This window comes from Natator depressus, chromosome 1 (assembly GCF_965152275.1).
Source record: "Natator depressus isolate rNatDep1 chromosome 1, rNatDep2.hap1, whole genome shotgun sequence".
NCBI classification, from domain to species: Eukaryota; Metazoa; Chordata; order Testudines; family Cheloniidae; genus Natator; species Natator depressus.
In genome coordinates, this window is record NC_134234.1 from 130,882,821 (window position 1) to 130,908,761 (window position 25,941).

At 43.9% G+C, this 25,941-nt stretch overlaps 1 protein-coding gene across 4 annotated transcripts in view; it reads left to right on the plus strand.

The window, feature by feature from the left end:
• Positions 1 to 25,941, plus strand: part of WWC3 (WWC family member 3) — a 170,557-nt gene that overhangs the window by 39,781 nt on the left and 104,835 nt on the right. For all 4 annotated transcript variants that reach the window (XM_074966515.1, XM_074966528.1, XM_074966521.1 and 1 more), the window contains exons 2-3: positions 6,128 to 6,237; positions 10,698 to 10,901. In XM_074966515.1, the coding sequence (XP_074822616.1) occupies positions 6,128 to 6,237; positions 10,698 to 10,901 (314 nt within the window). The remainder of the gene's footprint in view (positions 1 to 6,127; positions 6,238 to 10,697; positions 10,902 to 25,941) is intronic.

Here is a 25,941-nt window from a genome sequence, read left to right on the forward strand (position 1 = left end):
ATAAAAGTTTACATGGAACCTACCAAGTACTTTTTCATGTGCTCATTTTAGAATGTTAGAGGACTTGAGTCAAGGGGCCACAGTGGAGTCTGTGTCTTTTAGTGAGCACTAAACAGGTCTCAGGTTGTGCACAACAGGCGTTATTTAGTTGGCTTTTCCTTGCAACTGGAATGAATTTTGTTCTCATCAACATGAAGGATGAATACCATTGGTCTGATCCAAGTAGAGCAGTCAGGCACTGTACAAGTTCTTTAAACTAGTGGAAAAAAGGGATAACAAGAACCAGTGGCTGGAAGTTGAAGGCAGACAAATTCAAATTAGAAACAAGCAACACATTTTTAACAGTGAGGGTGATTAATCATTGCCAAAAAACTACTAAGGGAAGTGGTGGATTCTCCATCTCTAATCACTATTTAGATGCCTTTCTGGAAGATATGCTGTAGCCAAACAAATTATTTGGCTTAATACGAAGGAAATGGGTGAAATGTAATGGCCTGTGATAAACAGGAATAAATGATCCCTTCTGGCCTTAAACTCTCTGAATCTATGAAAGTTTCATCCAATAGTTCTTTCAGCACATCTCAGTATTTCAGTTACCCCTGTTCTTCAAGTACTAGTGTTTTCATATGCAGAGAGAGTGAATTGTGCTATATTATGTTTTGGTTTTATACTGTGAACAGATGAGGGAATAGAATAAGACCACCAAAGGTTGTTTTCACTTGTGACTTCAGACAAGAACCTATTGAATTCCTTTTTAAGGTAAAAAAATGAGTGCTCTTGGTCTGTTGCTGCCTAGCTCCTAATTTTGATGATCTTAAAGTGTTTTTACAGATGTACACATTCCAAGTACAGTTCCTTATATAGAAACAGGAAAGGAGACCTCTACTATTTTTTTGTAGCCGTTGAATTAATCAAAGAAAGGGGTGTGATACTTCCAGAGGACGTTTAATTTCAGTAGTCTCCTGATATATTTTTTGGCTGACCTGCTGCAGCAGTGTCTGTTTGTATGTTACTGTTCTATAATTTTACATTTTATTATTATGGGAGCCTGTAGTTTGCCTAGCAGAAAAAACATTTTTCTAGACTTCGTCTATGTTCAGAATTGTACCAGTTTAGCTCAAGGTGTAACTTTAGACCTGTGCGAACACAGTGTAAACACCTTAATCTGATTTAAACCTTGCTTATTTTGATTTAGCTTAATTAAATAAGGAATCAATAAGATACATTAATATAAATTTGATTTAAATCAAATGAAGAACACCCACTCTGTTTTGTACTGGCTTAAGGAAATCAGTTTTAAACTGAATTAAAATTAAATTTGTACAATTTCGAATAGAGACAATTCTTTAGTAAAAACTTGACTTAAATAACTGAGTTGTTGACTGTGGGATCATTGTTTCTATTTCCATTTTTTCTTTTTAGAATGCTGACATGAATTCTTAACAGATCTAAGGTTTCCTTTGGATACACAAACTATCATTCCACAGTTTAAACAGGTTTTTGGAAAATGATATAAAACCTGTTGCATCTACTTAATTCCCTTTCTTTACTGTTCACTTTTGCTCTGTCTGTTCCCAGAAAGTTAATATTGTTTATGTTCTAGAAGTTTAAGTGAGAGAGGTGGGATCATTAAGGATGCTGGATTAAGGTTCTTATGGCATGCAAAGGCAGAATACTGCATATGTAGGTTTTGCTTATGAATAAGGGATGTGTATGTGTGATGGGCAAGCATGCCTCACTATCCATTCCAAAGAAAATCTTGTTGATAATGTGGCAGTTTAGGTAGGAACCAATGTCTAGACTATCTTGAGTAATTGTAAACACGGTGGTGTCTAGAACAAAATCATCAGAGGTAAATCAATTGCTATGCCTTCTCTTGTATTTTTAATATTGTAACAGAAGTCCAGAGAAATTAGAACTAACGTGGCAGTATTTTGCCTGCATAACTACTAGACAAAGTCCTGGAAGAACACTTATGCTGTTCTATAATAAAGCTTCTTCTCAATGACTGCAGCTTTTGGTTCAAATGGACAGTTCTACACGAAGTATCATACAAGTTGTCAGTAATGGAAAATTTTAAGGTAGGTGTACTGTATATGTAGTGCTAGAGAAAATTTTACTGTAACAATACTCTAATTGTTAGTGTAACTGTAACAATAGCTCTAATCTGTAAAATTCCTCCCTTATTTTACTAGATTTCAAATCTCAAATCATGTAGCATTAGTAAACTCTAATCACTTAGTCTAAATATATTTCTGTAGCTCCTAAAGTTCATAAAACTTCCTATTTTTATTCCCAATTGTTTGGGTTTCCTGTTGGGTAAGTATTGTGTACAATACCTCGTAATGCTATCATAACATTCATTTTAGCAGACTGTTGAAAATATTCTTTAATCTGCAAAATTTTATCAAACCTAATTTAACATTTTTATCTTTAAAAACAAAAGGACATGATTGCACTGATCATACGGTTCACTAACTCTTGTACTAGGCACATTCAAAACCGCACGATTGTATGCGATTGTGACTATGAATTACTCTCTTGTACTTCCAAAGTAAGTCACAGTTTTAAAGCACTCTACAGGCATTGAAAAATGCTTAAAATAATCGTGGGAGATAAGTAAATATCATTGTTCAGTTTGCGTGCATGTGCCTATGTATGGAATTTTTGGGATCTATCCCAGTGTGGTTTCACCGCTGGTGCTGCGCCACCTGTGGTAGTGATGGTGAAAGTGCTAGCGTGGAAATGGCAGCGGCTTTTCATGCTCTCTTCGCTAGCACTTCCACTAAGGTTAGCACTGGCAACACAGATGCACTGCTTCAAGACCAAAGGTGAGAGAAGTGTTAGTATAGACACAACCTTTTAACTTTCAGATGCGATAATGAGAGTCTTATAAGTATATAGATAGTTTTGAGTGGCACACTTTCCACGCCTTCTGCATGTGACATCGATGAACACGTCTGAGCAACAGAAAGTGTTCCTCTTGCATCTGTAGTGAAGTTGGGTGTAATTTAAGAACATTCTACATGTGCTTGATGTGCACCCCTTCTTGGTTAGAAAATGAATCCTCTTGTGAAATCTTTCTTTGCTACTTTATTTTGTGTTCAATAAATTTAACTATGCAGTGGCTTTTTAATTGGATCAGTCATAATTTTCCTATCTCCTTCAAACCAAAACCTCGTTTGGTACTAAAACAAAACTTTTGGGGTTTTTTTGTGTGTGCATATCTTCTATCTGTTGTTCAGAAGAAATAATCAGTGTCTCTGGGAAACATCTAGACCACAAGTATATGGTAAGTAGGAGAACAAACTAGGATTTTGTTAATATTGTTTTGAATATTGCCCAAATTAGTTTGTTTCCCATTATGTTTACAAACATGATAATGTATTATATTCCCTGCATTTTGAAAATGAGTGGAACACTTTCACATAGAAGTATTGTATAATGCAGAGTGCTGCTATAAAAGTGTGAAAAATACTTTTTTTTTTTTTTTTTTTTAAGTTGAGAGAGGGTTTGAGGAGAGCAAGACCCAGACACTACTATAGAGTCATTATATTTTCCCATTTGTATTTGTAAAGTTGACATCGGGCCTAAAGGTTTTGGAAATTATGAAAGATTTCACTGTTTTTATGTAAAAAGATAAGCAATGTCTTGCAGGCCGCCTTGGGGACAGTTAACAATAAGTCTAGTTTCTTTATTCTGAAAAGAACGTAGGCGGTCATGGTAGATAACGAAACAAACATGAGCTGCCAGTGTGATGTGATGGCTAAAAGGGATAAAGATCACTTTGGATGCTCAAAGGAACATTGAGTAGGAATACTGAATTGATATTACTTTTATATATGGCATTGGTGAAACCACTACTGGAATGCTCTGGCCAATTTTGGTATCAGTACTTCAAAGATGGTCCTGAAAAACTGAAGAGGGTACAAAAAAGAGCCAAGACTGGTTTGAGGTCTGGAGAATACACCTTCCAGTGAGAGACTTAATAAACTAAGTAGATTGTTTCATGAAGCAAAGGTTAAGAGACAAGTTGGTAAGTTTGTATTAACACTGAGAGACTATATCTGAAATTTCAGGGCTTTTAAATCCAATGTACAAAGGCTTAAAAAGATTCAGTATTGGACTTTTCAAAGTTGAAGCTAATTAAATTGAAACGATAACTAAGGCTTACATTTTTTATCATTTTTATTTATTTATTTTTTATCATGGCTCAGGGTAATGAGCCATTGGAACAACTCACCAATGGATGTGGTAGATAATCCGTCAACTGAAGTCTTTAAACTGAGAAGGCTGTCTTTTTTGAAAAGATAAGAGTTTTTGCAGGAACTACTGGAGGAAGTTCAATGATCTGTGTTATATGGAAGGTCAGACTGATGACCATTAGGATTCCTGCTGGCCATAAAATGTATGCATTTATAAATGTTGTCCAAATTCTGATCTTTTATAGGAGACTGTATTCAGATATTGCACATTTGTGCAGAAATTTGGAAGCTGATTTTAGGCTGTATGTGGTGATACGGATATCAGGGGAGGGATAGGTCAGTGGTTTGAGCATTGACCTGCTAAACCCAGGGTTGTGAGTTCAATCCTTGAGGGGGCCATTTAGGGATCTGGGGCAAAAAATTGGGGATTGGTCCTGCTTTGAGCAGGGGGTTGGAATAGATGATTTCCTAAGGTCCCTTCCAATCATGGTAGTCTGTGATTCTATGGATCACTTATATTATATTGGAATTGTTTATATTTATATTGTTTATATTTAACTAATGTTTGTATTGTGAATATTTAGTTAATGTTTATCTTTATAAAATTAACTTTACTTTTGTGACTGAGTTGATTACATAGCTAGTTATATTTTTTTTTATTTGAGCCATTTAGAAACTATTAGGGAATACATTGTGTGAGGGTTTCAGCAACTGCTGGAATGATGCTGTGGGAAGTCAAACTGGATAAAAATCTACACCCTTGGTTCTGTCTGGGTTACTTTTGCCTTTGTATTGGTTTTCTTAAATTCTTGGTAGTTTTGATGTTCCAGAGCAATGCAAATGTTGAATCCATGATGCAGTGGTACTCAACCAAGGGCCATGAAAAGGTTTCAGGGGGTCCACCAAGCATGGCTGGCATTAGAATTGCTAGGGTACAGGGCAGAAAGCCAGAGCCCCGTCGCACAAGACTGCAGCCCTGAGCCCCACCACCCAGGGCTGAAGCCGGAGCAACTTAGCTTTGTGGTGCCCCTTTTGGCGTGGGGCCCCGGGCAGTTGCCCTGCTTGCTGCCCCTTAATGCCATCCCTGGCTTTTATATGTAGAAAAACGGTTGTGGCACAGCTGGGCTGTGGAGTTTTATAGCAAATTTGGGGGGTGGAGGTGTTAGAAAGAAAAAGGTCAAGAAGCTCTGGTGCAGTGAATAGTAGGAAGAATGACTATTTACCAGTACTCTATTGAATGTTATCACTTGCGTATTAGTTTGTCGAGCAGTTGCTGCAGAAGTAGTATGATATTCAAAATACTCAGTTAGTAATTTTGCCACTGATACTTGTGTGTATCCTTCATTCTAGGAATATCAAAATGCTTCACAAACCTATTGTGATTGCCTATTTCCAGGCAGAGCAGGGTAATTTATGTTGGCCTAAGATAATAGAATTTCTTGAACAGTTGTGCATTGGCAGTTGAAAAAGATACTTTTTCTTTTACATTTGAGCTGCTATGGATAGCAAATTGTACTGCTTTGACAGTCTAAAAACTTGGATGCTATAAAGTTTCCAATAAATGTGAACAGCAATGAATTCCAGCTCTGTTCTCACATTGTTACTGCAGTATGGGGGTGGGGGGGAACTGGCAGGACTGCATACCATCATAATTAAATAGTTAAACACAGAACTTCAAGGGAGAAGCTGTCTCACCTGTTTTGGGAGTAGCTGTCAGCGTACTTTCTAAATTAAATGTTCATTTTCTTTGTACATTTTAGTTTTCATTTACTTAAAATTACTATTGCATACCCAAGTGTTATAACTATTTAATCTTGGTCAAATCAGAGGTTTGATATAGTCAAAGCACATACTAAATAGCATTAATTGCATAGTAAACTATGCATCTTTTGAGTTTATTTTCATTATTTATATTTTTACAGGATTACAAAGCCATTAACATTTGCTGACTGTGTTGGCGATGAACTTCCTTTAGGATGGGAAACTGTTTATGATCAACAGATTGGAATTTATTACATGGACCATATAAATCGTGAGTAGAAGTGGAATTGGTTTTATGAACATTCACAAGCTGATATCTATAGTTGAACCAAGAGTGATTAAGATGACATTTATTCAACTTCCAGCTACTGTGAGAAGTCCTGGGCAAGTTACTTCTTGCAGTGTTTCATATGTCAAATGGCAATAATGCCCTCCTTTTGTAAGGTGCTTTAAGACCTATGGATGAAAAATGGTTGTATGTAAAATCATTATTACTGTTGTGATGTAATGCAAAGGGTTATCTAAACAGCCATTTTTGAAATAAGTCAAGTTTATAATTTCATTTTAATATTTATATTCAGCAAGAATTTCCAGGGTAGATGTATTCCTAATCAGTACTTCAGGTTCTCGTTTTGACAAAAGAGTATCGAAGGGGCATGTCAAAAAGTGATACAAATGCTAATGCTGGTGAAGTGTCAGCATTTTCAGACTGCATTTTGTGTGTGTTGTATACATTTCCAGTAGTCCATAGTTTGCTCCCTTACAAAAGAACCCACAACGCCCAAAACAGGCTGAGAGTAAGTGTGTGGTGTTTTTCATTGTAGCAGCTATTTAGCATAATTTTAAGATTATTGATTGATATATTTATTATATCTTTTTTATTTAAATTAGCAATCTCATCCTGTCCTACGCGTTGCATATTTTATGCTTCCACATAGCAAATCAGTGGGCTTAGAACTACTACTGGATATATACATTACGCACTGTTGCTGTTGGGCTGTTGCTGAGCTTCATATAACCACTGTCTAGCACATTTGCCAATTATACTTTTTAAAGTATATATCTTATCTTTATAGCTGTATATTATTGCCACTGGTACTATTGTGCTGCCATCATTAAGCTGCTTATCACTAATGAACGAATGCTTTCAGAATTGTGCGAATTGGCAACTAGCTGGTAAGAAAAGAGGAAAGGTACGGTAGCAGCAGTAACATCAGTGGTAAATAGCGCTCTCTGCAAAACCAATTTCAACCATCTCTTCGGAATCTAGTTAATTTAAACTAATAGTTTCAGGTGTTATACCAGTTTCTGAACTGCTCTGCATATTTTTGTGGTTTTCACAAAAACATTTTTCACCTGATTTTGGTGTGTGAAAGATCCATACACAGACATTTCTTCCCTCTAAGAACAAAAACCTTTAAAGAGATTTTAATGCAGTCACTGGAAGCATAAATAACCTAGTGAGTATTTCAAGATCCATTGAAAAATCATAGTGCAGGTGCTTGTGTAATTCTTAAGGTACTTCCTGTTAAGAATATTGCTCATATAATTTTTATTTGAGCTGTCAGGACAACTTTTATAGAAGATAGAGCTTTATCTCAGACTGTAATAGAACACCATAGAAACACACACACTGTACATATAAACACAGTGTCAATAATTCTGAATATTGTCCCAGGTTTCTTTACTTTGTAAAGGACTTACCGGTATGGTAGATAATGAACTAAACACAACATCCCATTGGGATGCTGTGGCTAAAAAGGCTAATAAAGCATCCAATTAATAGGATTCTTTTGTTAGGAGCTAAATTCTCCATGCTGTGGTACAAAGATCTGTTATTTTTTTGTTTCAATTTTTTAAGCTTGATCCTAATGCAGGGGTAGAATTTATGGGGGCATTATTCAGTAACCATTGGGGATGCAATGACAGGTGAATGCATTGATGGTATAAGAATCAAGGAGAGGTTCTAGTGGAAAGAATCTCTTACTCTGGGGGTTCTGAATCTACCTAAAATATTTGCCACAGTAGCTATCAGGTAACAGTATCCAGTAGGAGAACAGGATCACTCCTTGATTAGGCTTTTTTCCATTCTTCTTTCCCGATGGCCTGGTTATACGCCCTCTCCAGCAGCTAGAGCTTAGTGTATCAGTAGACACCGTGGCAGAAATTAATGTAATAGTTACAGAAATGTTGGGAGAAAATGCAAGAGAGGTTTCAAATCAGTGCTTTTTAAAGTCCACACATTGTAGAAACCTCCCAAGCTATGTACACCCAAATCCTTTCTTTCCTTCCACTCTTCAAAACAGAGCAGCAGTGCATATCACTCTTGTAAGCCTCCTGTCTTGATAGCTTTATTCAAGAAAGAGGAACACAAGCTGGGCTGTGATGTAAAGGATTCTGGTCAATGACTTTCCATTTACATTAGGAAACCCAAGAGGAAAAGCAATCCTCTGTAAATCACAGAGCTACCTTCAGAGCCAGCCCTGATCTCCATCTTGTCCTGTTAATTCTGGACTTGGTTGACACCCTCGGTGAGCTAGTGTTGGAGCCTATCCAACCATTTCTTAAGAAGCTTCTGTGGCTGCCAACCACAGAATTCCTTTCCCCTCCTCCTCTGAGTTTTCAGAGCCTTTGAAGTCTCCTTTAACCAGTTGCACATTTCCCAGTTTTGGGAATAACATATTCCATGTTCTTGGCTAGCCAGGGCTATGCTTGAATGACTATAGAAATTTCAGTCAGCTCTAAAGAAACTAAATTAGTAGCTATCCAAATCTAAAACACCTTCAGTTTCAGTTTCTCTATGGTAACTGGTACAGTCTGTGCTCCATACACTTATTCCAGGCCAGAGTACAGTGCAGTGTTCCACAGAAGACTGTCAGTGTTGTACTTAATAGGAAGTGTTGCTCTTTTTGCATGGAATACAAGATGATGATGAAGATTTTTGGTCACTTAGGAGGTTTTGCAGTGCCTCAAAATGTACAGACTCCTATTCTCAAGGGCTATGTTTGATGCATTTTAACCTTTCCTGTTACCTGGGATTAGAATTGGAACATTGTGAAGAGCCATTTATTGGGGAATCATAGTTCTAAACCACTTTAAATATTTTCACTTCTTTAATTCCTGAAAATCTTGTTTGTTTAGGCGATTACTTTTCAAATGCTTTGCAACCAACAGAGCTGCTTGTATGCAGTTTTTATTTTTGGGGGCTCAATCACTATAGTCTCTGATTTCACAGCACAAACAGAAATATTTAAATAGCTTTAAGTCCTATTATTAGTACCAACAAAAGAGTTGTCTTTCCCCTTTCCTATCATAGCAACAGCAAAATCAGAGTTTTTAGGGGGGAAAATTAACTGAAAATATCTTCTTTGCTTGTATTGAGTATCTGTCTTATGGCTTATTCTACATTCCTCAAAATAGCCTGTGGTGTGATGTTTCAAAAATCGCTTTATTAGTACATTTGGAACTCATAACAGAAATACTTCCTATGGTATAGTTAACCTGTGGAATACCCTACTGCGGGGTTTACTGTGGCTAAAGTTTTTTTAAAAAGGACTAAAGGATTTTGACAACTATTTACTGCGCTTGTGCATATTAAGATAATGATATAACTTGAACCATAAAGATTGATTTATGTGGTGGCAATGGAACAGCAATGCAGATAAGGTATAAGCATTTTTACTACCATACTGACGAACCCTGTTCTGAAGTATGATGGTAAGATGCATGCCCCCTGGCTGTATTACAGGTTGCACAATTACTACCAACAGTGGAGCTGCAGTAATGGTGATTTATGCATCTGATTTTTGTAAACACAGCCATAGGAGGCTGGCATTCGCATATGCAGCGGACTCTGCACAGGCAGGATGATGTAAAACTTCTCTTCCCAGACACCCCAGAAAAATCTGTTTTTTCAGGGTTTTTTTGTTCTATTTTTTGAATTTGTGGGCCACCGAAGTGTTTGCAGGAACATAACATATTGAAAACTTTTTTATACTATAAACATATATTTGAAAGAGTTTCTTGATACTAGAAACAAGCTTTACTTTTCAGTCTGTGACTGTAAACGTTAGCTGTTCTCAAACGTTTAAAGGGTAGTGATGAGAACATCAAGGATCTTGTTATGACTGTTAGGATAGAAGAAAGTTAAAATTAAGCATGTGTTAAAGTGATTTCCTGAATCTGGACCCAAAACACTAATCTTGGTAGCTAACTTCATTGTTCACTGTTTGACCGTGCAGGCATAAAGATAACATAAATAACCTTTCAGGATGTTGTGTTTCTCTTGCACCTTTCTGGAGGCTAAATGTGAAATCTCTGAACTGTTCCTACCACCCACTGAGTTAAGGCTTGGGATATTGATTTGGCTCTCTTACTTGTCTGTGGGTTGTATTGTGGTTAGGCCATCAGAATGGTCTAATTTGTCATCTTAAAACAAGTTGACTGAGTAAGATCATTTAGGGCTGAAAAATTAGTTTTCTTTTTAACCTCATCTCTAAGAATAAAAGACTCAAATATAAGTGACAGTGCAGTCACTTTTTTCTCTCTTTGCTGGAGTGATGTTGAACTTCGTGTTGAATTGAGTATACTAGATGGTTTAGAGACAGACTTCACCTGGATTCTTTGAGCACATTTCCTGTGGTCATGAACTATCAGTGTAGGTATTGAGAAATGACATTGAGAAAGTACTTGTAATTAGTGGAGTAACAGGACTTAAGTTTTTCTCCTCAGAGCTCACACAAATTGAGGACCCAAGAGAGCAGTGGCGAAGAGAACAGGAACGCATGTTAAAGGAATATTTAATTGTTGCCCAGGAGGCACTTAATGCCAAGAAAGAGATTTACCAAATTAAACAGCAGCGTTTTGAGCTAGCCCAAGAAGAATACCAGCAGCTGCATAAATTGTGTGAGGATGACAGCCGTTCCTATGCAAGTGGTGAGTTTACTTTCATTCTCTTGCTAATACATTTTTTCCACTATTCAGTTTTTACACATAATCTGAGAGCTTGCTTCCATCACGCTCTTTTTAGTGATGTAAAAGTTTAAACTACTCATGAAATTGCTGAGATACTTGGAAGAAATTGCAATCTTAAAAGAAAATAACCCTCTCCAAAGACAGTTTCCTGCAATATAACTAGCAGTTTCATTTTAATGAACTTGTAGTTTTGAAAAGTAAGTTCTATCTTTACTTAGAGCAGAAGGCTAATCATTTTATCCATCTGCAGAATATTGAAAGCATTATTGTGGCAATGAGAGTAGAAATAGGACAACCCTAGTTTCTCCTTCTCAGGCTCTATGAATGTGAAAGTCATGTGTTACATTAATGAAAAACCCCTACTTCACTGGAATATTTTAAAGTATGTTTGGATTACGGTTACGTGCATGCACTCCAGTTCTTCTTTGAGTGATTGCTCATGTGTATTCCATAATAGGTGTGCATGCTTGCCACGTGCACTGGTGCCGGAAATTTTTCCCCTAGCAGTACCCGTAGGGGGAGTGCCCCCTTGCCACCCCTGGAGCAGCGCCTGCCTGGCGCGGTATAAGGGGAGCTGCGCTGTCCCCCCATCCTCCGTTCCTTCTTGCCGCCAGTGATGGTGCGTCGGAACTGCTTAGCTCCAGCTTTGCTGCAGCTCGTCCCCAGAACTCTTCATTTGTTCAGTAGTAACCTGAAGTCAGTTAGCTAATTCAGGTAGTTTAGTTAATCATTGAGCCCTGGCCGGGGCATACCCCGCACCACAGGCTTTAAGTCAAGTGGCTCTTGTAGGCGCTCTATGCCAAGAAGTGACCCACACGCGGGGGGTGTGCTGCTTGTCTGTGCTGCTTGGGAGAAACCCATATCAGCGAAAGGTGCAAGATCTGCAAGTCTTTCAAGCTCCGGACCAAAAAATAAAGGGACATTAGGCTCCAGGCCATCCTGATGGAATTGGCGTTGGCTCCAACCCCAGCACACTGCTCCGAACTGGTACCCCGCACCGCAGCGTTGGTACATGGAGACCCTCCGGTACCATCGTCCAGTCAGCACCGCTCCCCGTCCATGGGGCATGCCAAGAGGACCGGAAAGACTCCCTCTTTGCAACGGCACTGAGGGAAGTCTGGGACAGAGGCTAGGCCCATGTCGGGTAGTCCTCGACTCCCATCAGGCCCTAGGCCTCCGACTAACGTTGAGTGGAGTAGCCTGGCCCCTTTGGAGCAGGCCTCTCCGGATATCTGGATGCCATCTACGCCCAAAGACCTCCAGTCAGCCAGGGACGTCATGTCCGTGCCAGTGCCCAGAGGTCCGCCGATGTCGGCCCCACGCTCCAGAGGCAAGCTGCCGCTGGGATCACTGCAGTCGCCACTGGCCTGGTACCGGTCTTGGTCGGGGGAACGTTCCCAACACCGCTCACCGTCCAGGGCTCAGTCCATGTGGATCGCCCTTGATGCCAGCCAGACTGTCCGGATGGGTGCCGTCTGACTGGGACTCCTGGCACCGCTCGTCTTCGCGAAGCGAATACCGACGGGACCGTGGCAGATGTCGCCAACGATCCTCGTCTTGCAGGAGATACCGAAGTCAGTCATGGCACGATCATCGACGCCGTTCCCGCTCGGACTCCCGTTCCAAGTCTCCGCCAAGGCACTGTAGCCCAGGGTGTCGATTGCCGGCGTGTGGCCGACATGGGTCTGCCCTTTGAGGCCGTTTGCAGAGCAGCTACTACGGTTGGTGCCACTCCTCTCTGTCGAGATCGCGGTCCCGTGGCCAACGTAGATCTTGGCACCACCGATACTCCCGGTCCAGAGGCACCAGCAGATCATTGCCAGCCAGGCCTCCCCTCACAGCTGCCCGTCTACAGGCCAAGCTAGCCAGCCTGATCAGCCGGCCCTGATGGTGCCTCAGCAAGCGCAATGGCACCAAGCATCGTGGCTGGCCCAGTGGTACCAGTGGGCACTGTGGCCTACGGTGCAGCCCCCCGGTGGAGGCTCGCTTGGTGGCCTGGGCCTCGGAAGCACCGTCAGCGTCCACCTTTAGACCACCAGAAAAAAGGTTGGTGGAACCTGTGTCCTCGGTACCGTGCCCGGAGTCTGATCAGGTGGTGGATCCTCCAGTGCCGGACGACACCCAAAGCACTGCACCGGCCTTGCCTTGTCCGAAGGAGCTGATTGCGGCCCCGCCCCCCCTGTCCCGCAGGAGGATTACTGGGTTCACCAAGACCTCCTACATAGGGTGGCAGCAAGCCTCCACCTCCAGGCTGAGGAGATGGAAGAGCCCTCAGACTCCCTGTTCAATATGCTGTCCCCTTCAGCACCAGGCATGAAGGGGTGGCAAGAATTTCAAATGCCCTGTGACAAACACCAGCCTCGTTGGCTCCCATTTCTAAAAAGGCAGAGCGCAAGTACTTTGTACCCACGAAGGGACATGAGTATCTGTATACCCACCCGGCGCCCAACTCCTTGGTGGTCGAGTCAGTCAACCACAGGAAGCGGCAGAGGCAACCAGCCGCGACCCCCAAGAACAAAGACTCTCGGAGGCTGGATACTTTCGGGGGAAAAGTTTATTCGTCATCAAGCTTTCAGCTACGAGTAGCAAACCATCAGGCTCTCCTGGGTCGCTGCAAGTTTAACCTCTGGGAATCCCTTCCCAAGTTTGAGGACTCCTTCAGGAGCGCGATAAGAAAGAGTTTAAGAGTTTAAGTCCAAGGGGTCCCATTCGTTGGAGCTGGTGTCCGACGCGTCGGACCGGGGTTGGGTGCCGAACTTTCAGACCCAAGGCCTGTGGTATCTACAAGACCTATCCCTTCATATAAACATCAAGGAACTCAGGGCAGAGTAACTGGCGTGTATGGCCTTCTACTCGCAACTGGAGAACTAGGTAGTCAGGGTCCTCACGAACAACATGGCTTCGATGTTCTATATCTACAGGCAAGGTGGGGCCTGATCCTCTGCCCTCTGCCACGAAGCACTCAGTCTGTGGGACTTCTGTATAACCCATGACATCTACCTAAAAGCCTTCCAACTGCTGGGCGCCCGGAATGTCAGGGCGGATCGCTTGAGCAGGAATTTTTCCTTTCAGCACGAGTGGTCTCTACACCTGGAAGTGGCTCACCAGCTTTTCCGAAGGTGGGGCACTCCCCAGGTGGACCTATTTGCTACCAGGCAGAACCGATGATGCCCCTGGTTCTGCTACGGGGAGGCCTAGGGAGGGGTGCTATCTCCAATGTCTTTACCCTGTCCTGGTCAGGCCAGCTCCTCTCTGCCTTTCCCCTGTTTCCACTGATCAGCAAGGCCCTGGAGAAAATAAAGACGGACAAAGCCAGGGTTCTCCTTGTTGCCCTGGCGTGGCAGCACTGGTACGGGACCTTCTTGGGGCTGGTGGTAGCTCCGCCATGGCAGTACCACTCCGTCCAGACCTGCTCTCTCAGGACCAGGGCCGCCTCCTTCATCCCAACCGAGCAACGCTTCACCTCATGGCGTGGCTGCTCAGTGGCTAGGTGGCGAGGAAAGGCCATGCTCGGAACAGGTTCAGCACGTCCTCCTCAAAAGTAAACGGCCCTCCACTTGCCGCTTCCTATGTGGTGAAGTGGTCTCGGTTTTCAAGGTGGGCAGCAGGCCAGGGTGTTTCCCCAACGGCCGCCCCGATCCAGCTTATCGTTGATTACCTCCTCCACCTGAGGGCCCAGGGACTGGCTCCCTCGTCAGTCAGGGTACACTTGGCGGCCATATCAGCCTTTCATCCCCCGGTGCAAGGGCACACGGTGTTTTCCCATGCTATGGCCGCTTCCTTAAGGATCTGGACCATCTCTACCCATATTCCAAGCCTCTGGTTCCACAGTGGGGACCGAAACCTGGTGCTGGCTCGTCTCACGGGGGCCCCGTTTGAACCACTGGCCACGTGTTTCTGGTCTCACTTCTCGTGGAAGGTGGCCTTCCTGGTAGGTGTCACGTCGGCCAGGCGGGTCTTGGAGCTCAGGGACCTAACCTGTGAACCACCGTATATGGTTTTTCATAAGGACAGGGTCCAGCTCCTCCCACACCCCGCGTTCCTCCCGAAGGTGGTCTCCGCCTACCACATGGGTTAGGATGTTTTTCTGCCAGTCCTCTGCCCCAAGCCTCATGTGACTAGTGAGGAATGCTGTCTCCACACGCTCAACATGAGGCAAGCTCTGGCTTTCTACCTCAAGTGGACCAAGCCATTCAGAAAATCTTCGCAACTGTTTGTCGCCTTGGCTGAGCGCACAAAGGGTCAGCCGATTGCCGCTCAGTGGCTTTCTAAGTGGATTACTTCATGCATCCATTCCTGTTATGAGCTGGCAGGGGTTCCCCCGTCGCCCATTGTGAGGGCACACTCGACTTGGGCGCAGGCCTCGTCGGCTGCCTTCGTGGCCCATGTCCCCCATCCAGGACATTTGTAGGGCTGCCATGTGGTCTTCGGTTCACACGTTCACCTCGCACTATGCGGTCATCTCTCAGGCCAGGGATGATGCCAGGTTCGGCAGGGCAGTATACCGTCCCGAGAACTTGTGAACTCCTACCCACCTCCAACAGATATAGCTTGGAATCACCTATTGTGGAATACACATGAGCAATCACTCAAAGAAGAAAAGACCATTACCTTTTCCATAACTGGTGTTCTTCGAGATGTGTTGTTCATGTCTATTCCACATTCCACCTTCCTTCCCCTTTGTCGGAGTTGTCTGGCAAGAAGGAACTGAGGGTTGGGGGAGCGCAGCCCCCCTTATACCGTGCCAGGCAGGTGCAGCTCCAGGGGTCGGGGGGGGGGGGCGCTCCCCCCTAAGGGTATTGCTCGGGGAAAAACTTCCGGCACTGCTGCACGTGGCGAGCACGCACACCTATTGTGGAATAGACATGAGCAACATCTCAAAGAACACCAGTTACGGAAAAGGTAACTGTCTTTTTCTAAAGGTACTGTTTGCTCTAGAGAAGACAGTGCCTTCTGCACTGGCAATCCATTGTGTTAATGGATTGTCAGTCCAGAAGGCACTGTCCTTTGCACAATGGCAATCTATTGTGTTAATTTGCAACACTGTACCAGCAGGTGACAAATTTACTTGCCTTAAGCTAACTTAGAAAATTGAAAAATTTCATTAACTCCATACACAGTTCTTAATAAATGTATTACCTCAGCTAAGGATTTCTTTGGTCAGTGCTACTTGAAAAAATAGTATCACCTAATAAGAATTGGTTCACTCACTTCTCCCTACACTATAATTCAGTCGTCCTCTGCTGCTCCTTTACTGTCCCACAGGCCTCTAGTTATTTTTCCTCCCTAACTCTAGAGTCTCCAACAGACTCTAACTCTGCACCCCCCTCAGATCTCTCCATTATGTTATTTAATACTGTTTAAGGTCTGTTGAAGAACCTAGCTGCCTCAACTTTAAAATCTCTTACGTTGTGTCTTTCATAGTTCAGTTTGGGTTAAGTCACACCAAGATTTGCCAGACCTTGTGATAGTTAAAAGTACAAGTTCCTGGGGTCCAGCACAGAGGCAACTGTATCCCTGCAACAAATATCTAAAGGAGAGTGAGGGACAAATGGAGGAGTAGGTGGAGGTTCATTGTATGTCGTACATGGAAACAGGAGCATGTTGCAGGGGAAAAAAATGGTATTTAGTGTGGGTTGTGGAGGAATGGGGGCTACCAAAAGGGAAAAGGGCGAGGTGGCTATTAGGAAAGGATGAAATGAGTGAAAGTCCAAAAAAGTTTGGATCACAGTGGATGATTAACTGAACCCATTGAGGTTCATCCATCACTAGTTGAGAGTAGGTTTTGAAGTGGCTTTAGGAGCCAAGCTGGACATTTTATGAGAGATGACTTTATAATGTGAGTACCAGAGAAAGCTTCCTTTCATATGGCCAACCACTGGTTGGTGACTGTGGTGGAATAGACATAAAAGGTTTCTACAGATGACTGCCTTCACAGTCCAACTTACTGTCCAATCCCAGTACAATTTATTCTCTTTTATTAGTGCCTGCTTTTAAATGTAACATTTACTTTGATATTCAGAGCCAGGAACAGAGATGTTTGATGCATGACTTTGGCATTTTGAAGGGCTCGGTGCCAGAGTGACCAAATAGTTAATATATTTATATAGTACACAACTAGATAATTTGTGTAAGAAAATCCCTTTAATAATTGTATGTGCCTTTACTAAAAGGCTACTTTGTTTAGCTAGTTCTTAGATGTTGTTCTTGTTTCATGCATAATATCATAAAACTCAATGTCTTTTTACCTTGGAGATCCCTCCACCTCATAATCCTCATTGATTCTTTTTTATATGGTTTTCAAAATTAAAACCAAAAAAACCAGGTATTTTTAAAATGATCTTTTAAGATATTGTGGCAGAGCTACAGCCCTGCAATGGAAATACTGGGAGTGGGGAACTCTGCTTCCTTGAAAACTAGTGCATGCCTGGTGGGCGTGGGGGGGAGAGTGGCTGCTGTGGCGCTCGGGATCGAGCAGGGAGCGGGACCTAGCAGGGCAGCAATGGGAGCAGGTAGGAACACCAAGAACTTTCCTTCTCCATCTGTTGCTGGCTGCACTCTCTCACCCCTGAGTATCAGAATCACTCCCTCTCTGATTCTTCTGCCCCCTGTTCTCAGTGATTTTCCATCCCTCCCCCTCCCTCCACCCCCACCCTTGGTGGGTAAAAAATATTGCGAAGGATGTTGAGTATTAGCCATAAATGCTTTAGTTATTTCAGAATGGAACCACACTGTTAGGAAAAAGCAAAGATCTTCTGTCCAAATCACTGTGGTTTTTCTTCATGGCTGAACTTCTTTTGATAACTTTAAGTTGCAATTATAGGACAGAATTTTACATAAGTGCGGAGATGAAGGAACAAGGGGACATGCATCAGGGCCCTAATTGTGCCCTGGGTGATTGCTACTTCCCACCACCCAACACAGATGTAATGAGATTGAGTAGAGCCCATATTTAATTGAGAAATTAAAACTACTAATTATTCCTCAAAAAGGGTTTTTAATGATTTCCGGCTATAAAAGCAACACAGACAAAACAAGAAAAGAAAGATTAAAGTCCAGCACTGAATAAGGATTAATATAAATGGCAAGTTATACTGAAGACAAGCACAAATACATGTAAAGTTGTTATTCATCAACTAGCTACTACTATTCTTAACAGTATAGTAGCGATACAAACTTGAGATCAATTCAGCTCGAGCAACCAGACTTCTTTACTACATAATCTTACCCTGCATTCGTCTGAAAATACGTTACCCTTCAGTCGGCCATTTTCCGCACTGGCCAGGTACAGACAGTCGAGAAGTACACGTCTCTTCGGTTCAGGGGGTATGAGTCAGGTTTCACGATCAGAGGGGTCCTCTTATGATCAAACACACACACCTTAGTCTTGTGCCTTTGTACTTTTTATCTTATCTGTCGGCCTTTTTAAAACAGACCTACCAATCAGGGTGGGCCAAATTCTTAGTGTGGTTACTTTGATATTATAAACTATGAGCGGGTCCATAGTTTATCTTCATGTAGCCAATTATCTCAAATGTGGTTACTTTAATATTATAAGCTATGCTCGAGTGCATAGTTTATCTTCATACATATGAGCCAGCCTAAAGTGTCATCTGGTTGCGGCGCATCCTGACCTCAAGTTTCAATTTAACTTTGCCGATCTTGCTTTTTGAAGCTTCCAGAAGTTTGAGGCCTAACATTGACAATACCTTTGTTCATTTTTAGTTTAACAATACTTTTGTTCATATTAATCACAATAAGATGACAGATTTGCTAACACAAATGTTAAACGTACATTCAATGTATTATATATTTGGTCTGTTGCATAAAAGTATAAATAAAACAGGATACTACAAAAATCTGTGGTTACTTTCCTTCAAAGGCTTTCCATATTAGATTAGACTTATATTTCCATCCCTTCAATTTTTGATGAAATCTACTTGTCAGAAGTTTAGAGCTTCTTTTCTTTTGAGCCCTAGGGTTTTAGCCCTCCCTGATCTGTAATGGACTCATTCCCCAATTTGAGAGGTGGAGCTGATGACTTTTCTGTCCGGGGGGCAGCTACTTGCCCGATAACTGCTCGGTGTATACATCCTCCTCAGTGAGGATGAGCAAGTCAAGGAATGTATGTCTGAAACTGCACTTAATCGCTGCCTCCCCATTTCCTTCCCTCCCACCCCTGACCCCACAGTACCAGCAAGGACCACAACCCAGGATTTGGTAATGAAAGGAAGGAAGCGAAGAAAACTGCACCATTGCATGCACATCAAGTACCCTGGTACTGGGATCATCTACACCAACCATAGCTACCTCAGGACTGAAATCGGGTACAAAATCAGCATGAATACCAACTGACCTCTGGACTAGCTCTTCTGGCATACACAACATCGTGTTTGGAGCCAGCACCCAACATAAGGATGGGAAGGGACAAACTGAGACCAGACATGGCCCCAAGTGTAGGGAGGCATCGCCCTATAGAAAGGAGAAGAGGCATCACTCCTCAAAAGATAAAGAGCCCAAATCTTCTACCATGGAGAGTGGCACTGACTAAGCTGACACCAGTGAAGGCATCAACCGTGCCACAGGACTGATGTATACCCTTGTGGAACTGCTAGGATTCCCTCCAGGGTCATTGTTAGTACTGAAGTGGCACTGAGCCCTGGAGCGAATCGTCCACCATTCGAGGACTACTTTTTCTCATCATTGTTGAGCTATGCCTCCTCCCCAGGATCAAGCACGGATGCCTCCCTGTTACCATCTGCGAGTGGCCCTGAAGATGGCCTGGGGGGCGGTCCCTGTTGCAGTGCAGCCACAAAGACAACAGGAGTGGCACTGAGTCAACCAGTCGCTCCTGGGCTAGTAACCATATACCAGGCTACTCCGGCCATACTGGGGACCAATCATCTCTGGTATCCCACAGCAGATCCCTCTCCTGTAGGTAGAGGAAGATGAAAAGATCAGGCTCCCCAGCGGTATCGTGACCTGGACCACTGACACCAGAGCCACACATTGATTTCCAAGAAGTAGGGACACCAGAGAAACAATGGCACCTTGGCCTCCATCCAAAGCATCTTCATTGTTTCCTGACTAGGTTGTCATACCATCTCTAGCCCTGGTGACCCAGGACTTTAAAGTACTCTAGGATCTTCCAACTCACATAGTGAAGACTCTGGACAGAGAAATGATGGTAATCCAAGAGAAATCACACAAAGTCTTTAATTTCTTGATCACACTGGCTCCATCCAGAATTGTGTTTCTTGTAACTGAAGGCATACTGGAACCAGGACGGGGGCTCTGCATACCCCAGCAACCATCCAGCCCACGTGCAGACTGGTGGAGAAGCATTATCAGGTGCCTCCAAAAACCATTGAGCACTTCTCTTCCCTTCTCCCCTCTCCTCCAGATTAATTGGTAGTTGCAGCAGTGCAGGAAAAATCAAAATTGACAAAAGGCACATCCAAGGACAAAGACCCTGAAAAGCTTTTCGGGTGCCTGTGTGAACTTGTTTGGGTGCAAAGCCTACTCATTTGCCTCACTGCAACTCCGTGTGGCACACTATGAATCACTGTTAGCCAAATACAATTTGCTGATATGGGAAAGAGTGACTCTTTCTGACAAATGTGCTACAGGATGTTTGGGAGGAACTAAAGGAGGTCATCAGAGAAGACCAGACAGTGGCCAGAACAGCCTCACAAGCTGACATGGGTGCCTCTGGCGCAGCCAGAAGGTAGATGGACATACCATGAACATGAGATGGGCCTCTTGGGTCTGGCGTCAGAAGAGCTACCTAGAGAAGTCCAGGATACCAAACAAGATTTGCTGTTTGTGGCATGGAGCGCTTCAAAAAGAGAACTGGCAAAATAATTCCTTAAAGGACACTGGGGCCACCCTGAGATCACTGGTGACTAGGCTTGCCAACTTTAAATTTCAAAAGTATGGGACAAACCTCAGATGTGCCTAGTCTTCACTTGCATCTCTGGGGGAAAGTCCCTTCTTGTCTCCCATTCTTCCCAGGGGTCCTTTCTCTAGCTCTGGGTGCTGCCACTGTGGCGCCTGCTAAGGTTCCATGCAGGTGCTGGGAACAGTCGGAGCCTCTGGCATGACTCTGAGTGGCATTGAGACCCCATGTGCCAAGTTGAAATATGGGATAAAATGCATCCCATACTGACTTAGTATGGGACATAAATTTTGCGTTTAAATTGGAGATGTCCCGTGTAACCCTACTGGGGATCTACACACCGACCCCCTACAGGAAGCTCTATAAGTACCAGCCCCAACGAAAACTGTGGGCTCATCCATACTCCCAGGGCAGACAGCTGGAGTACCATTCTGAAAATGATCATGATACTCAAAGATGCCACTCTTCTGGATCCTCTGGCATTCATTCCACCCTGTCATCCAGCTAGCAGATTTGACTGGAGACTGAACAAATACATACACTGCCCCAGATTCAGGATGGTAACATGTGCATCCATCATTCCATCTCTTCAGACTCAAGATTAGTTTGTGGCTCTTGACTTGGGAGATGTGTACTTTCATATAGATATTCACTCAGCCCTCAGGAGGTACTTGAGTTTCACGGTGGAACTTAATCACTACCAATACAAGGTACTCCATTTGGACTCTCCAGGGCACGTAGGCTTTTTGTGAATACTCTAGCAGTGGTGGCTGCCCACCTGGGTAAGGCAAGGCAATCACACTCCTCCAGCTCTAGCTCAGGTCAGGCTATTCTCTGCAACATTGGCTAGACAGGAAAATCTCTGTGCCTCACATATCAGTCACTGCTGAGCTGGCTTAGTGGTTGGATCCCACAAAAGCCCTGTTCAGTCCCTCATGAAGTTACACTGATCACGGATGTGTCAGGAGCATACAGGGAAACTCATTTTGACCACTGCAGACTCAAGGGACCTGGTCCTCAGATGATATGGAGTTATATATGAAAGTCCTGAAGCTGAGAGCCGTTAGACTTGTCTGTGTGATGTTCGTACAGATCCTCCGGAATTTGGTAGTGCAAATCTTCATGGACAAGACAGTGTGGCAGAGCTCTGACCTTGTCCCCATGGGTCCCGAGCTTCCAGGCGGTTTATGGTAGCATCAGAGGCTCACTGCGACCCTCCATGTAACCCTTCTCTCTCTAGGGCCAGGGTCACAGTCTACTGAGCCCTTTTCATCATAAGTCAGCAAGGAGGTTGGTGAGAGAACTCCCACAGTCTCTGTTGTCCCTGTGGGCTTATTCCCAAACCGTTTAGCCTCCTGTCCTGACAGGGGCCTGTCTTTCTTTCCCAGGAGGTGTTTCTGTAGTGTTGGGTTGTGGGGAACCCGGGCCACCCTCTACTCTGGGTTCCGGCCCAGGGACCCTAATGGCAGCAACTGTTGGCAGCCGACCTTTCACTGCCAGAGTTGCTACATTTCCCTGGGCCACTTCCCTACAGCTCTCCTGTTTCTCTCTTTTAATGCCTTCTTCACCCTTACCTTAGGGCTCCCTTTCCAGTGGCTTGAGGGTGTCTTCATTACCCAGCCCTTCAGCCGCACTTCCTCTCCTCTGGCTCCCTGGCTCTCCTTGGCCTGACCGGAGTGAGCCCTTTTATAGTATCAGAGGGGCCTTAATTAGAGTCAGGTGTTTGCATTAGCTTAACGGCCTCACCTGACTCTTTGCAGGCTAATTGGAGTCATGTGTCCACCCTAGCCTGGAGCAGCCCCTGCTCTGGTCAGTCAGGGAACAGAAAACTACTTATCCAGTGGCCAGTATATCTGCCTTCTACTACTCTGCTGTACGCAACTGGCCTGGGTCTATCACAACAGCTATGCACTGCATAAACAAACAAGTGGACACCTGCTCCTTGTCCATCTTCCTGGAAACCATCAGATTCCGGACTTGATGCTGTCAGAATGGGGTGATTCTGATGACTCTTCACTTCCTAGGAGTCAGCAACAACCTGGCAGACTTCCTGAGCAGGCGATCTGTGACTAACCACAGATGGTCCTTGCATAGATTCGTTGCAGAAGAGCTGTTCCGTGTTCGGAAATCCCTAGTAGACTTGTCTCACACCAAGAACAACACCACATGTCACTGCTTTTGCTCCAGAGGTGGTCTGAGCGCAGGATCATTACTGGATGCATTCTTCAATAGGCTGTCCCACAGATTCCCCTGATGATCTCCAAGACTGGGAGCGACAAGACCATGGTCATTCTCATTGTTCCTGGATTGGGTGAGATGGTTTTGGCTGACAGGTCTCTTACTAATGTTCATTCAGTCTTTGATCCAAATCGTTGACCATCCAGACCTGATCTCACAACACCATACTCAGATACTCCATCCAGACCCAGAGTTGCCACACCTAACAGCATGGCCATTGACTGGGTTAAGTACCATGGATAGGATCCAGGAAATTCTGGTTCAAAGTAGGAAAATATCTATCAGATGGACCTACTCATCTAAATGGTAGAGGTTCTCCAATATAGGCAGCCCATCATGGTCTGGACATGACCCAGACTTAAGTACTGAAGATCTACTACTACGGGGTTACCATTGAAGCAGCAGGCTTCCATTTAGCTCTATAAAGGTCTACTTCATAGTGATTTCAGCTTGCCATCTGCCTGTACTGCAGTGCCTGATCTTTTATCATCCCACAGTATCAAAGATTTTCAAGAGACTCATACACACTGGTCAGAAAACCTGCTCCTGCTTGGGACCTTAGTATGGTCCTCCTGAAACTTGTGAAACCTCCGTGTGAACCTCTCTCAGAATGTTTCCTGGACTAACTCACTCAGAAGATGGTGTCCCTCATGGCTATTTCAACCAAGAGAGTGAACTGGCTTTAGGCACTTATGGCTGTCCCCCCTTATATGACCTTCCATAGTGACAAAATTGTGCTGAGACAACACCCAAAGTTTATTCTGAAGGTGGTCTCTGATTTTCATCTAAACCATCTGTTCATCCTACTTGCCCTCTCCCTGAAATCACACTCTGCTCAAGGAGGAAAGAAAATACATATAGTTGACATTTCCAGGACTTTGCTTTATTATACTGACAGGACCAAACTATTCAGACTGTAGCCCGATCATTTGAAAGGTCCATCCTCTTCTTCTCAAAGGATATAAAAATGGATAACACAAAGTACCTCACTTGCCTGTCAGCTTCTCCCACCAAACATCAAGACTCAAACTGTGCCAGAGTGCAAACAATATCCTCTGCCTGCTACAGGATTTTGCCAATATCAGAGATTGATAAGGCAGTGACTTGAAATAACCCTCTGGCATTTGTCAAGCACTATTCCTTGAACTTATCTGCTAGGCCAAATACCAACTTTCGGAGAGCAATACTACAATCCCTATTCAACTCATGCAATTGGAACGCCTCATTCCTACCATGCTGAGGGGTTACTGCTTGCCAGCCACCTAAAGTGGGGTCCACACTGACACATGCTCTCCCCGGTCCTTCTTCCTTACCCTACAAATGGTTATGGCTCTTTTGAGATGATGATGTCAGTGTGGATCCCACAACCCGCCCTCAAGCTCTGCTTTTTGGTTTTTCAGCTACCCAAGCTTTCAATTACAAGGGAACTAAGGGAGAGTCATGGCACTCTTCCCTTTATGCCCTCACATGGGAGCATGAGGAAGCAGAGGACATGTGTGTGGCTCTGACGGACTCTGCTGTTTACAAAACAAACAAACTGATCTTGTGTGTGAGAGTCACGTGTGCGCACACGAGTCCACAGTGACTACAGCATCTTGAAGAATTGTAGTTACTGTAAGGTAAATAGTTGTTCTTCTGTTAAAATTTCTTTCTTTCAGCTATATTATATGGCAAGTGATTTATTTAAATAACAATTATTTAAGACAGAGTTCTCCTACGCATTTCCATACAGGGATGGGGGTTCCACAACGACCACTCCTAAGAGGAGGACGCGGGTGGTGGTGGTCGGGGACTCTCTTCTTAGGGGGACTGAGTCATCTATCTGCCGCCCCGACCGGGAAAACCGAGAAATCTGCTGCTTGCTAGGAGCTAGGATTCACGATGTGAAGGAGAGACTGCCGAGACTCATCAAGCCCTTGGATTGCTACCCCTTCCTGCTTCTCCATGTGGGCACCAATGATACTGCCAAGAATGACCTTGAGTGGATCACTGCAGACTACGTGGCTCTGGGAAGAAGGATAAAAGAGTTTGAGGCGCAAGTGGTGTTCTCATCCATCCTCCCCATGGAAGGAAAAGGCCGTCGAATCGTGGAAGTCAACGAATGGCTACGCAGTTGGTGTCGGAGAGAAGGCTTTGGATTCTTTGACATGGAATGGTGTTCCAAGAAGGAGGAGTGCTAAACAGAGACGGGCTCCACCTAACAAAGAGAGGGAAGAACATCTTCGCAAGCAGGCTGGCTAACCTAGTGAGGAGGGCTTTAAACTAGGTTCACCGGGGGAAGGAGACCAAAGCCCTGAGGTAAGTGGGGACATGGGATACCGGGAGGAAGCACGAGCAGGAGAGCGCAAGAGAGGAGGGCTCCTGCCTCATACTAAGAAAGCAGGACAAACGAGTTATCTCAAGTGCCTATACACAAATGCAAGAAGCCTGGGAAACAAGCAGGGAGAACTGGAAGTCCTGGCACAGTCAAGGAATTATGATGTGATTGGAATAACAGAGACTTGGTGGGATAACTCACATGACTGGAGTACTGTCATGGATGGATATAAACTGTTCAGGAAGGACAGGCAGGCCAGAAAAGGTGGGGGAGTTGCATTGTATGTAAGAGAGCAGTATGACTGCTCAGAGCGCCGATATGAAACTGCAGAAAAACCTGAATGTCCCTGGATTAAGTTTAGAAGTGTGAGCAACCAGGGTGATGTCGTGGTGGGAGTCTGTTATAGACCACCGGACCAGAGGGATGAGGTGGACGAGGCTTTCTTCCGGCAACTAACGGAAGTTACTAGATCGCACGCCCTGGTTCACATGGGAGACTTCAGTCACCCTGATATCTGCTGGGAGAGTAATACAGCGGTGCACAGACAA